Source organism: Mustela nigripes, chromosome 2 (assembly GCF_022355385.1).
Source record: "Mustela nigripes isolate SB6536 chromosome 2, MUSNIG.SB6536, whole genome shotgun sequence".
Lineage (NCBI taxonomy): Eukaryota > Metazoa > Chordata > Mammalia > Carnivora > Mustelidae > Mustela > Mustela nigripes.
In genome coordinates this window covers 100,736,924-100,748,379 of record NC_081558.1, presented here as the reverse complement: position 1 = coordinate 100,748,379, position 11,456 = coordinate 100,736,924, and the positions used below count along the sequence as shown (strand labels likewise).

Here is an 11,456-nt window from a genome sequence, read left to right as displayed (position 1 = left end):
AATATGATTCTGCTACGAGGACTTCTTTTCATTCATTCTTGTGTTCTTTTACAGCTTGACTTTACACTCATGTCTTCCCTCGAATCCCTCCAAATGATAGTTATTCCTGGCTGATCAAAGTTAGTGCCACTCAAAACGCAGATGCTCCAGGGAGAGGAAGGGCTGCTTGTCTTGGTCAATTCAAGAATTCATTATCTAAACTCTATAACCTAAGTAGGAGAGAGGTGGCTATTCGTTGTGTTTTTAAGTGTTTTTTTAAACAGCTTTGTTAAAGTATGATTGATATAAAAAGAATTGCACATATTTAATGAGTACAATTTGCTGAGTTAGGACATATGCAAACCCTGTTGCTATCAACATAGTCAAGACAGGAGACATACCCAACACCTCTCAGAATGTCCTTGTCTGTCTCTCTCTCTTTTTTTGTGTGGTAAGAACACTTAAAATGAGATTTATTAAGGAAACAAATATGGAAATGCACAATATCTTATTGTTAATTACAAGCACTATGTTGTACAGCAGACCTCTAGAACTTATTCATCTTCTATAATCGAGACTTTATGCCCATTGAATACCAACTCCCTATTTCCCTTGCTCCCAAGCCCCTGGCATCCACTACTGTATTCTCTGCTTCAGTGAGACTATTTTAGATATCTGATATAGGTGGGATCATGCAGTTATCTGTTTTCCTGTGATTGGGTTATTTGATACAATGTTCTTGGGATTCACCCATGTTGTCACAAATGGTAGGATTTCCTTCTGTTTAAAGGCTGAATAAATATTCTGTTGTGTATATACACCACATTTACTTATTCATCTGTTGATGGGCACTTAATTTGTTTCCATATCTTGGTTGTTAGTTTTAGAATACATCGATGATTTGGAAGTGCCCTTCAGTTCTGACGTAGGAACTCAGGGGGAGGTATCTCAGGAAAAGATGGCCCATGGGAACAGGAAAAGCCATGCTTTCCTGCATCTAGTGGGAATGACAAGATGTAGTAGGCGGCAGGCTCCCATGGCCAAACCTCTGACAACGCTATGGATTTAGAGCTTTGCAAAGAGAAGTCCAGTTTCCTCTTTAGGTAGAAACCGCCTTGACAAATAGCAGGTGCTACAGGCAACCACGTGGGTAGAGAAGATAGTACCTCTACATACTCCTGAGCCTGAGAAGTCCAGGGAACTTAGAAGATGGTTGGGTTTTGAAGACCTGGTGAAGTCTTTGGGGACAAGAGATGGTACATTCCTCTCCTAAAGAAGCCAGAGGCACAAGACTAAAGAGGACCATCCCAAAACCAGAGGAAAGGAAAAAGGCCTTGGGAGGCACTGAGAACCAATACCCTGTCAGAGCAGGGCAGCCAGGCCTCTTAGGGTTAGTCCAGATCAGATAAGATAGAATGATGGCTCTATGCGGGATCTGCCCCACAGACATGTTTTGTCTGACATGCATTCCTATTTTAAAGAACTGGAGTTAGCTGCCAACATTGATAGCATTAGTTGCCAACATTGGGGGAGTATTCACCCCAAAATTCAGATCCCTATCTTTCTTAATTTCCTGATCTTTACATTCTTACTTGGAAGTCATCGGCTGTAAATGAGTAATGGCTGTGACCTTCAGATTGGTGTGAGCTCCCTGGCTCTTCACAGTCCCTCCCACTGTCAATTGTCTTTGCATCTGGCCTGCTTCCTCTATTCATGTTACCTGCTTGGCTTGTTGGGCATTGAATTTTGCCACTTGTGGACTGTATCCTGAGCAGCTTAGTCTAATGTAGATCATCTTCCAAAAGTAATTCCTCGGCCCACTTAATGGATGTTTCCTGGAGCTACCTCAAAAAGGGTGTCAAAAAGACATATGCTAGGGGTACCTGGGTGGCTCAGCGGGTTAAAGCCTCTGCCTTCGGCTCAGGTCATGATCCCGCAGTCCTGGGATGGAGCCTTGCATCGGGCTCCCTGCTTGCAGGAAGCCTGCCTCCCCTTCCTCTCTGCCTGCCTCTCTGCCTGCTTGTGATCTCTTGTCTGTCAAGTAAATAAATAAGATACTAAAAAAAAAGATATATGCTATAAAAACTTAATATTTCAAGAAATTTAATAATGTACCTATGAGAGCTGTGCTCCTCTACAGTGGTATGTGATGAAATCCCTCAACAAAAGGGACCTGTGAGCTTGTTTAAAGCCTATCTGGGGGGCGCCTGGGTGGCTCAGTGGGTTAAAGCCTCTGCCTTTGGCTCAGGTCATGATCCCAGGATCCTGGGATCGAGCCCGCATCAGGCTCTCTGCTCAGCGGGGAGCCTGCTTCCTCCTGTCTCTCTGCCTACTTCTGATCTCTGTCTGTCAAATAAATAAATAAAATCTTAAAAAAAAAAAAAAAAGCCTACCTCGGAAAGTAGGACTTACAGAGATGCCTTGCATCCTGTTCAGGAACCAGTTTGGAGGAGAGAGAACTACATACCTATTAAAATAGTTAAAACAAAAAAGAGTGATAATACAAAGCCCTGGTGAGGATGGGGAGAAACTGGATCGCTCATACACTGTTAGTGGGAATGTAAAATGACACAGCTACTCTGGGAACATTTAGCAGTTTCTTAAAAAATCAAATACACACTTACCACACGAGCCATCAGTCATACTCTCAGGGCATTTATGCTGGGGAAATGAAAACTTAAGTTCACACAAAAACCTGCACACAAATGTTCATATCATTTTATTTATGATGGCCAAAAAAAAAAAATGGAAACAATCCAACTGTACCTCACCCGGGGCACAAATGAACAAACCCTGGTACATACAACAGAGTACTAGTCAGCAATTAGAAAGCAATGAAAGCTTGATACCTGCAACAATCTGGCTGGTCCTCAAGGGTATTATGTTTAGGTAAAAACATCATTTTCAAAGGTTATATGCTGTATGATTCCATTCATACAACATCCTTGAAATGACAAAACTATTGAGATGAAAAATAGATTAGTGGTCACTAGGGGACAGGGCTGAAATAGGGGAGATGGATTTGTGAACACTGGAAGATAGCATGAGGGAGTTCTTTTGCGGTGATGGAACAATTCTAAATCTTGGCTGTAGTAGTGGTTACACAAATCTATACATGGAATAAGACTGCACACACACACACACACACACACACAAAGCAGGCTTAAAGAAAACTTAAAACTTACAGAACTTAAAAACTAAGTTCTGTAATCTAGTTAAAGGTAATATACCATTGTCAATTTCCTGGTTTTAACCTGCGTGTTAGAACTTTGTAAGATATCAGTATTGGGGGAGGCTGGGTGAAAGGTAAATGTGACTCTACTATTTTTGCAACTTCTTGTGAATCTACAATTATTTCAAAACGAAATTAAAAAAAAAAAAAAAAAGGAAAGGAAGGTATGCTGAAAGCCTAGGGCTGGCATTTGGGGAGGTGAGCAAGAGGGGCACTGAGAAGCAAACTGGGGCTGAGAAATATTTCCAGAAGTTTAACCTACAAAAGCCTTAATTTGGGTCTCTGTCATGACTCCTGATGCGATTACCTCTATGGTGCTGTTTAGTCAGCCATTGTTAGGCAGTGGTTTCGCTATTGTTTCTGTCATGGTACTGAGCAGAGAACTAGATCTATTCCTAATGGCAAACCCATCAATTTTAACCCACTGAGTGGGATTGCCAGGCCTTCAATCCTTTTCAGTTATTAGTTTTCCTATTACCTGACATTCAGAGACTGTTTCTTTGCTGCCAGAGGTGTTTTATATTTTAACATTTGAATTCAACATCATTGCAGATGCTAGAAGTTGCCAGAAGGCTGTCCTCCAGATAACTGTCTCTTGCTCTACCTTGTATCACGGTTTTGTTGCAATTAGCATTCAGATTATGCACTGTCATCTTATTAAAATGTATATTTTCTATTGGAGAAGGCACATGGTGAGTTGATTGTGGAACTGTGGTTTATCTATGCTCTTCTTAGTTACCTGTGTCTAAATTAAGCTAAACTTCTGGGCCTTAGCTATTTCTAAACACGCATAACGATTTACTAAGGTTAATGCCTGGGGGAACATTAACCTTGCAGACACTAATCTAATTCAGTGCCATCACAAGTGCATAATGCCAGAGTTTGGAGTTTTGCCAAAAAGCACTATTCAAATGAACATTCAGATGGCAAAGGGTGGGAAGGTGGGCGTGGACAAGGGAAGGAGAACTCCAGAAATGGTTACACAGACACTAACGTCTTTCCTTTCCCTCTCCCCTTTCTCCTCGACGTTATGTTTAAGTATTGCAGAGAGATGCTAAATAAATCTTCAGACTATTAGGAAATCGTGATGGTGTTTCATCCCATGGTAAGTTTCTGATGCTCATCACTCAACATTCACTGAGCATCTTTTACGTTACATTGCTGACCTTATGCTAGAATGGGGACACGAAGATGAGTAATTCTAAACCATCACCTTATGGGCACCCCAAGGCACCTTATAAATGTCAGTGGACTGAAGGCATCCTTACAAAGAGGTCACAATTTGGCTAAGGTCACTTAAAGGGCCTCCATGGTGATTCTAGCTCTGATGTATATAGATCATTCCTAAGTAGGTTTGGGCCCCAGGTGAGGCAAGAGGGAGGTATCTGTAAGACCCTGAGCAACAGGGTCCAGGAACAGAGTCTTTCTTTAGACTCACATCCTGCTTCTCAGTTTGCAGACACTAACAAGGTTTGCTGGCTTCAAAAGCCCAGGAGGGCTGCTTCCGGAAGAGATGGCATTTGGGGTAATAGAGGTCAACGACTGGAGGTGATGGGGGAGAGGGCAGATAAGAGACGAGAACCGAAAAAGCCAGGAGATTCTGGTAGACAGGTCCTTCACCTAGGTCCCCGCCCCTTCCTTTTCCCCAGGGCCTGAAACGCACCCGACCCCCGAGGCCTCCACTTCTCAGGGCGCTAGGCATTGGTTACTGCGGAAGGCTTGACCCCCTGTCGAAGAGATTTCCTCAGGGCCCGTATTTCCCGAATTGCTTTCCCTCATGCCTACCCCGGGGGCACCCGTGGCTCGGGGCCAGCTTCCCCGGCCACGCTGGGCCAGTGACACGCAGGCGCCGGAATCGAAGCCACGCTGGGTCTTCCCAGCCTGGTCTCCGGGCCAGGGAGGGCGGGCGCCGCGGAGCGCTTCCCGTGAGCGAGGCTTCCCACAATGCACCGCGCCGGCAGTGGCGGCGACCGCGGCGGCGCTCTAGCCGCGGCATGTCTGCGTCTCGACTGCTCTGGGAGGAGGAAGAGAAGGAGGAAGAGGAGGAGGAGGAGGGGGAGGAAGAGGAGAAAGGCGCAGGGGTGGGAGCTGTTGCCGAAGCTGCCACAGCAAAAGTTCTCTCCCCTCCCCCCCTTCCCCTCCTCTCAAGGCCCCTAGAAAGGTTGGAGCTGCCGCCGCTTGCAGTCAGTGACCGCGCGACTCGGCGCCCGCCCGCGGTAAAGCGCTGGGCCTGGCAGGCCCGGGCCCGGGGGAGGGCGGAGGAGGGGGTGCGGCGCGCGGGGGGAGCGCGCGGCGGTAACGGCCTGACCCCGGGGGGAGTGAGCCGTAGCGAGGCTGGGGGTAGCCAGGGGAGCGGCCGAGGCCGAGGGAAGCGCAGGAGCTGGCTGAGGGGACGGGAGGAAGCAGGGCGCGGATGGTGGGTTGGGGGGTTGAGAAAGGATAATGACGGGGGTGGCGGAGGCGAGAAGGCGGCCTCCGAGGCCTGAGGCGGGTGTCAGAGGTAGGGAAGGAGGTGGGAGGTTTGCAGGGGGAGGCTGGAGGGTGCTGGGTGTGGGTGTGAAAAGGCTAGGGAGACACCAGTTCTCTGTCCGTCGTGCCTGGTGCAGTGCTTTATGCACCGCAGGCCTCAGTCACTGTTGCTGCCGGAGTGTGTTCTTTGGGAGATGGGAAGGGCAGGGGTTGGAGAAAAGGGAATCCTTGCGGGGAACGTAGTGGGAGTGTGTGCGGGGAGAGAGAGGCCGGAGGGAAAGATGCCGGGTAGGTGGAGGAATGCAGAGGGTGGCGGTGGAGGAGCCTTGAGGAGTCCGGGGGGCGTTCATTGTGCAGATACATTAGGTATTTCGTTATGGAAAGAACTGAAGCGTTTCTAAGGAAAGGAAAGAAGGGATACAAGCAGTTTCCGCGAATAGAAAGGATCGCGTTTGAAGCCAGAGGAAGTGCTAAATTCTAGAGACTATGAAGAGAATGCATGATAGAATAGACAGATGTAGTAGAATTAATAAATGTTGGCCCAAGGACTAAAGAGTTATTCCAGATGGGCCAGGATGGCCTAGTTCTGAACCTGTTTGGGCTCTTCTGTAGATGACATCTGGTAAGTGCGGTCCCGCAGTGGTTGGGGTCACTGAGAATTAGACCTTAGTCCGTAGTTTGTGTCTGAGACGTTTTAGACCTGCACTATTGAATATGAGAATTTCTGAAACAGACGGTAAGAAAACGCCTGACCTACAGGGATCCCCTAAGCCATGAGTTTAGGTTTTAGCAAATTTGAAGTATTGTCATTTAGTAGAGGCCGGGTGAACACTAATGCTGGAATGGAAATTACTTGACTTGGCGGTTTTCTTCTCCACTGCCCAGCGTATCTGGTCCAGGAGAACTGATGCCATATTATTAACCCTGGGTTGCAGTACACAGGGTTATAAGTAATGGTGGGGGGAGTCCGTGCACGGTGGCCTTTCTTTGGAGGCTCCTTTTGGATCCCAAATTAGTCTGATGGGATTGGTTCCTAACTCTGGAGCTGGTGGGAGATCTTTTGCTATTCATGGTTCCTGAATGTATACTCTCACTGAGGCATTGTGGTATTGAAGAAAATGCATCAGCCTGCAAAATGTGGGCCTGCAGAATGGAGGATTGAGAATATCTGTTTAGGTCTTATGTTGCAAGGAGGTCAGGACTGGTTGGTTGTCTTGAGGTCTAGGGGAACCTGAAGAGACTGGATGATTCTAGAGCCAGGTTAGAGGGAATATTAGCATTTCCATATCAGGAAATGAACCAAGGCTTGTTGGATTTGCTCAGCTCCCACCGGACAAGATTTTCAAGAGGGAAGTGCAGGCTAGAACCCTACTCTTAAGATACCTGAAAATTACTCATTTTTTATTATTAAGAAAAAATATTACAATGTACACATTACATTGTAATATAATTGAACTGAGGAGAGGATAGTATAAACAATCTTTTTATGGAAGTAGAGGGTGGAAGGATTAATGGAGAAGACGGAAAGAAATTTGGGAGAGGGATGGGAAAATTCAGTCATTCATTTGTTTAGCAAGTATATCTAAAGAAGGATGAGAATTTGGCATTAGATATGAGAGGGACTTTCATTAAAATATTTTAATGGAAATAATCCAGGATTTTTTTTTTTTTTAAATTTGGAAAACTTTTATGTCAGTGCACTTAGGTTTACTCTTTATTTTCAGCGGCTTCAGTATATTACATAGTAGGGTGTACCCATTTTTATTGTTATCACAGAATGAGAGAGTCTGTTTTCTTTACTCTCACCTGCACTGTATATTATCACTTAATTTCTGTAGGTTTAATGGACTTAAATATAAATATTATATTAAATATTTATACTTAAATATTACTTAAATACATACTTAAATATAGTATGTCATTATTTTTCTTCCCTTTAAAATTGTATGAAATAGCATGTGCATAATTAAAAGTAAAATTGTCCTGAGGGAGCATCTAGTGAAGAGCAGTAGCCCCTGTCTCACCTGTCCATTGCAGTCCCACTTTCCAGAGGCTACTGCTGTAAGCATTAAGTTTTGTAGTTCTTATCATGCTTTTCATCAGGTCTGCAAGTAATATACATGTACTGTTATTTCTTGATTGATTAAAATGACATTATGAAGGACTCGGAAGACTTATATGAATGGAAAGGATTTGTGTCCCTGGCATTATCCCCGTTCTCCTCCTTTCAAACCTTTGGTAGTTACTATTTTAGCTTTTTTATTAGCTGTCTTTATATCTTTAATAATCCCTTTTTTTTTTTTTAGTATTTATTTATTTGATTGAGAGAGAGAGATCACAAGTAGGCAGAGAGGCAGGCAGAGAGAGAGGGAAGAAGCAGGCTCCCTGCCGAGCAGAGAGCCCTATGCGGGGCTTGATCCCAGGACCCTGAGATCATGACCTGTGGCAAAGGCAGAGGCTTTAACCCACTGAGCCACCCAGGCGCCCTATATCTTTAATATTATTAAAGAGAAAGCATTTAGAATTAGGCTGGAATTAGACTGGGTGAGAAGGTAGAAGGAAGTTTAATGGACGGACCTGTGAGAAACACTAAGTTGTGGAAAACAACTTCTTTGCAGCATAAAGGTTGCTAGTTAGAGAGGAGTTGGTTGGCAATGATAGTTGTTCATCTTGGAATTAGTTACCAGGTCAATTGTTTAGTGTTATTTGACAGTCTTCTGGAGAGTGTTAGAGTGGGGGGTCTGGGAATGGAGTAAAAAGGACCCTTGACTCTTCTTTCCAGGCTTCTGTAGCAATTCAAAGAGTTGTTAGGAAGGAATGAATTGTTGTAGATAATATGTTTCTTTTTTGTGGAGGGAAGGACTGATAGGGAATTGTGATAAAAGGGGGAAGAAGATGAAGGTGAGAGTGTGATGGAGGTGGTAAATTTGTAGGAGGCTGAAGAGAGGGTAAAGAATTCTGAGGACATTGGGTATAGTTGATGTGAAGGAGATTTAAATTTACAGTGGTGAGACAGATTTGTGGCAGTTACAAGGAAATTTGCATATTTAAGTCACTAATATCCTGGAAATGTGGTAGAAAAAAGTATGCTGCCCATATATTAGGATTTATTTGTAAAATACTGGTTTTTGAAATTGGTGTATGAGTTTTTTTCTTTTTTTTAAAGATTTTATTTATTGTATTTGACAGACAGAGATCACAAGTAGGCAGAGAGGCAGGCAGAGAGAGAGGAAGGGAAGCAGGCTCCCTGCTGAGCAGAGAGCCCGATGCGGGCCTCGATCCCAGGACCCTGGGATCATGACCCGAGCGGAAGGCAGCGGCTTAACCCACTGAGCCACCCAGGCGCCCTGGTGTATGAGATTTAACATTGCTAAGTCAGTAGAGGGATGGGGAGAATAGAAAGAACTTGCTCCCTTTTTCAGAAGTCTTGTTTAAGTAACCTCTCCTCTTGAGAATCTTTACTTTGAATAAGAAAAGCATTCACATGCAGATTATATACTGCTAAATCTTGTATTTGCTTATGGGAATTATTCTCTCTGTTCTGCAAAGGATGGCTTGACTGGAGCCTACTCTGGATCCAAGACTTTTCCTTAATCTTCGGGGAACTCTAAACAGTTTGATTTTTAAGTGTTTAATAAGTACCTGTTGAATGAATGATGGAAAGGAGTGTTCAATGTCAGTGATAATAGTGGGACTGTGTCAAATTGCTGAGTACCATGGGAGTCTGTAGAAAAAAATTTGTGTGTGTGTGTGTGAGAGAGAGAGAGTGATGGACAAAAGGGATATCTGACTGTTGAAGCCTTTGGATTTAAGGGAAGAAGACAGAATGGATTAGAATGGGATTGGCACAGTCTTGCTAAAGCATTGAAGCGGTGGGACCAAAGATTCTGTTCTAATCTGAGGCTAGTTTAAGATGAGTAGATTATTATTATTGTTATTGTTATTATTACTATTTTAGAGCATGAGCATGGAAGGGGTTGTGGGGGAGGAGGGACAGAGGGAAAGGGAGAGAGATAATCTTAAGCAGTCCTCATGTGGGGCTTGATCTCATAACCCTGAGATCATGACTGGAGCCAAAATTAAGAGTTGGACACTTAACAGACTGAGCCACCTAGGTGCCCAAATCTGAGTAAATTTTAAGTCTGGATTTGGAGTTGGTGGCTGGTTTAATTTGCATTTTCTTACCTAAATGACTGCTTAGACATTTTTAGCTGTTTTAAGAATCTGTCTGATTTAATTCATTTTTGGCATGATAGTAAAAAAGTGTTAGGTGAAATTTATTTTCTCAAGGAATTTATAGTATTTATATTTTTTTTTAGGAGGAGAAGGACATTTATGAAGTAATTTAGTAACAGTGTAGGATTTCAGAAAGTTGATTTTGTAAAACAGGTATCAAAAATATACCTCCAAATGAGAATTTTTGTATTTTGGTAGTCATTTTCAGTAGTAGCATTCAGAACATTTTTGGATCACCTTTTCTGAATTCCCTTCTGAGCCTCCAGCACATTCTATACAATTTTTCTATTTACTAAGTACCTATTGTGTGCTTTGGGGGGACTGGGTTGTAAACTGGTTTAAACGTGGTCGCCATCCTCAGAGTTCATAGTCCCTTCAGTATGGCAGTTACGAATAGTGCAAGGCATAATGTTATTCTGACTAGTCTCATTGGTGACAAAGCTTTTTAGTTTGAAAGATTTGATTTTTAGAAATGCTGAAGATCCATCAGATCCGACAAGAGCAAATAGAGTGAATGAAGAATAGTTTTGGTTTAAATTCACTTAGTCACAGAAATAGGAATGGCTTTCTTGATTGACTTACTAACTGACTTTGGAAAACACTCCCTGTGATGAAGTTGGAAATATGCTGAATAATGATAGCTTCACTTGTATGTAGTCGAACACTAAGTAAGTGTTGGTTAAGTGCATCAGATGGATGGATGGATGCAGTGAATAAATGGGTGAGTGGTAGCCTCCCAAGGTAACTATTTTAAAGAGGGCCTCACTGATTTTAATCAACTGAGTCACGTAGGTGCCCCTAGGACCTCACAGATTTTAATATGTAAATAAATTCTAGGTATATTTGTTAACAAACACTTTAATTACTGTGAACAAGACCGTTTATGATTAAGATCGCAAATGAGTTCTATGGATAGTAAATGCTGTAGGAGTTCAGGGAGTGGAGAAATGAATATTGGCTAAGGTTAGGGGAAAAGATTTAAGTGTACCATACTTTAGCTAGATATTTGAAAGGATTCCTTAGGGATCTCAGGAGAGGAACTAAAGTGCTCCAAATTTCTCTTGCAGCCCTAGAATGAACCTAGAGTCTGGATCTATTTTTGTCTGAATGCTTTCTGCCTATTTCATTTTAGCTACTCCTACTGGTTTGTTCTTCTTCAAATTCTCCTTTGCTGGGTAGATTCTGAGCTCCCTGGAACAAAGAAGGTGGGGGGGGGTCTGTTTCCATCTATGTCTAGTGTAACTTTTAGTTTTTCCTTTTATGAGCCTGTACCCCACAAATTACTTGGTCTCTGTGAGTGAAGAGCATGAGTCAACTTGGCTCTGCTATCCTGGCATTTTCCTGCATGCTTTTCTCAAAGCTGCTTTCTGAATTACAGAATAGAATAGTCAGAGAATTGAGGGCATATGTCTAGTAGACACATGCTTGTTGAATAAATGAATGAATGAAAGTATCAGATAATTTAGAAGCTCTAAATGGCTTATATGTTTCTGATTGTTTCAATTTATTCATAACCTGCCTTTTTTTCTGGAAAGGATTT

The 11,456-nt window shown here is 43.1% G+C and overlaps 1 protein-coding gene across 4 annotated transcripts in view; it reads left to right on the top strand.

The window, feature by feature from the left end:
- The first annotated feature begins 5,167 nt into the window (after positions 1-5,167).
- The window catches only part of ZNF148 (zinc finger protein 148), a 120,622-nt gene continuing 114,333 nt past the window's right edge, over positions 5,168-11,456 (top strand). Inside the window, exon 1 of one of the 4 annotated variants that reach the window (XM_059391128.1) lies at positions 5,168-5,427. In XM_059391128.1, coding sequence (XP_059247111.1) covers positions 5,206-5,427 — 222 coding nt within the window. In that variant the 5' untranslated portion in view covers positions 5,168-5,205. The remainder of the gene's footprint in view (positions 5,428-11,456) is intronic. The other 3 variants (XM_059391124.1, XM_059391127.1, XM_059391126.1) reach the window with 3 other exon arrangements.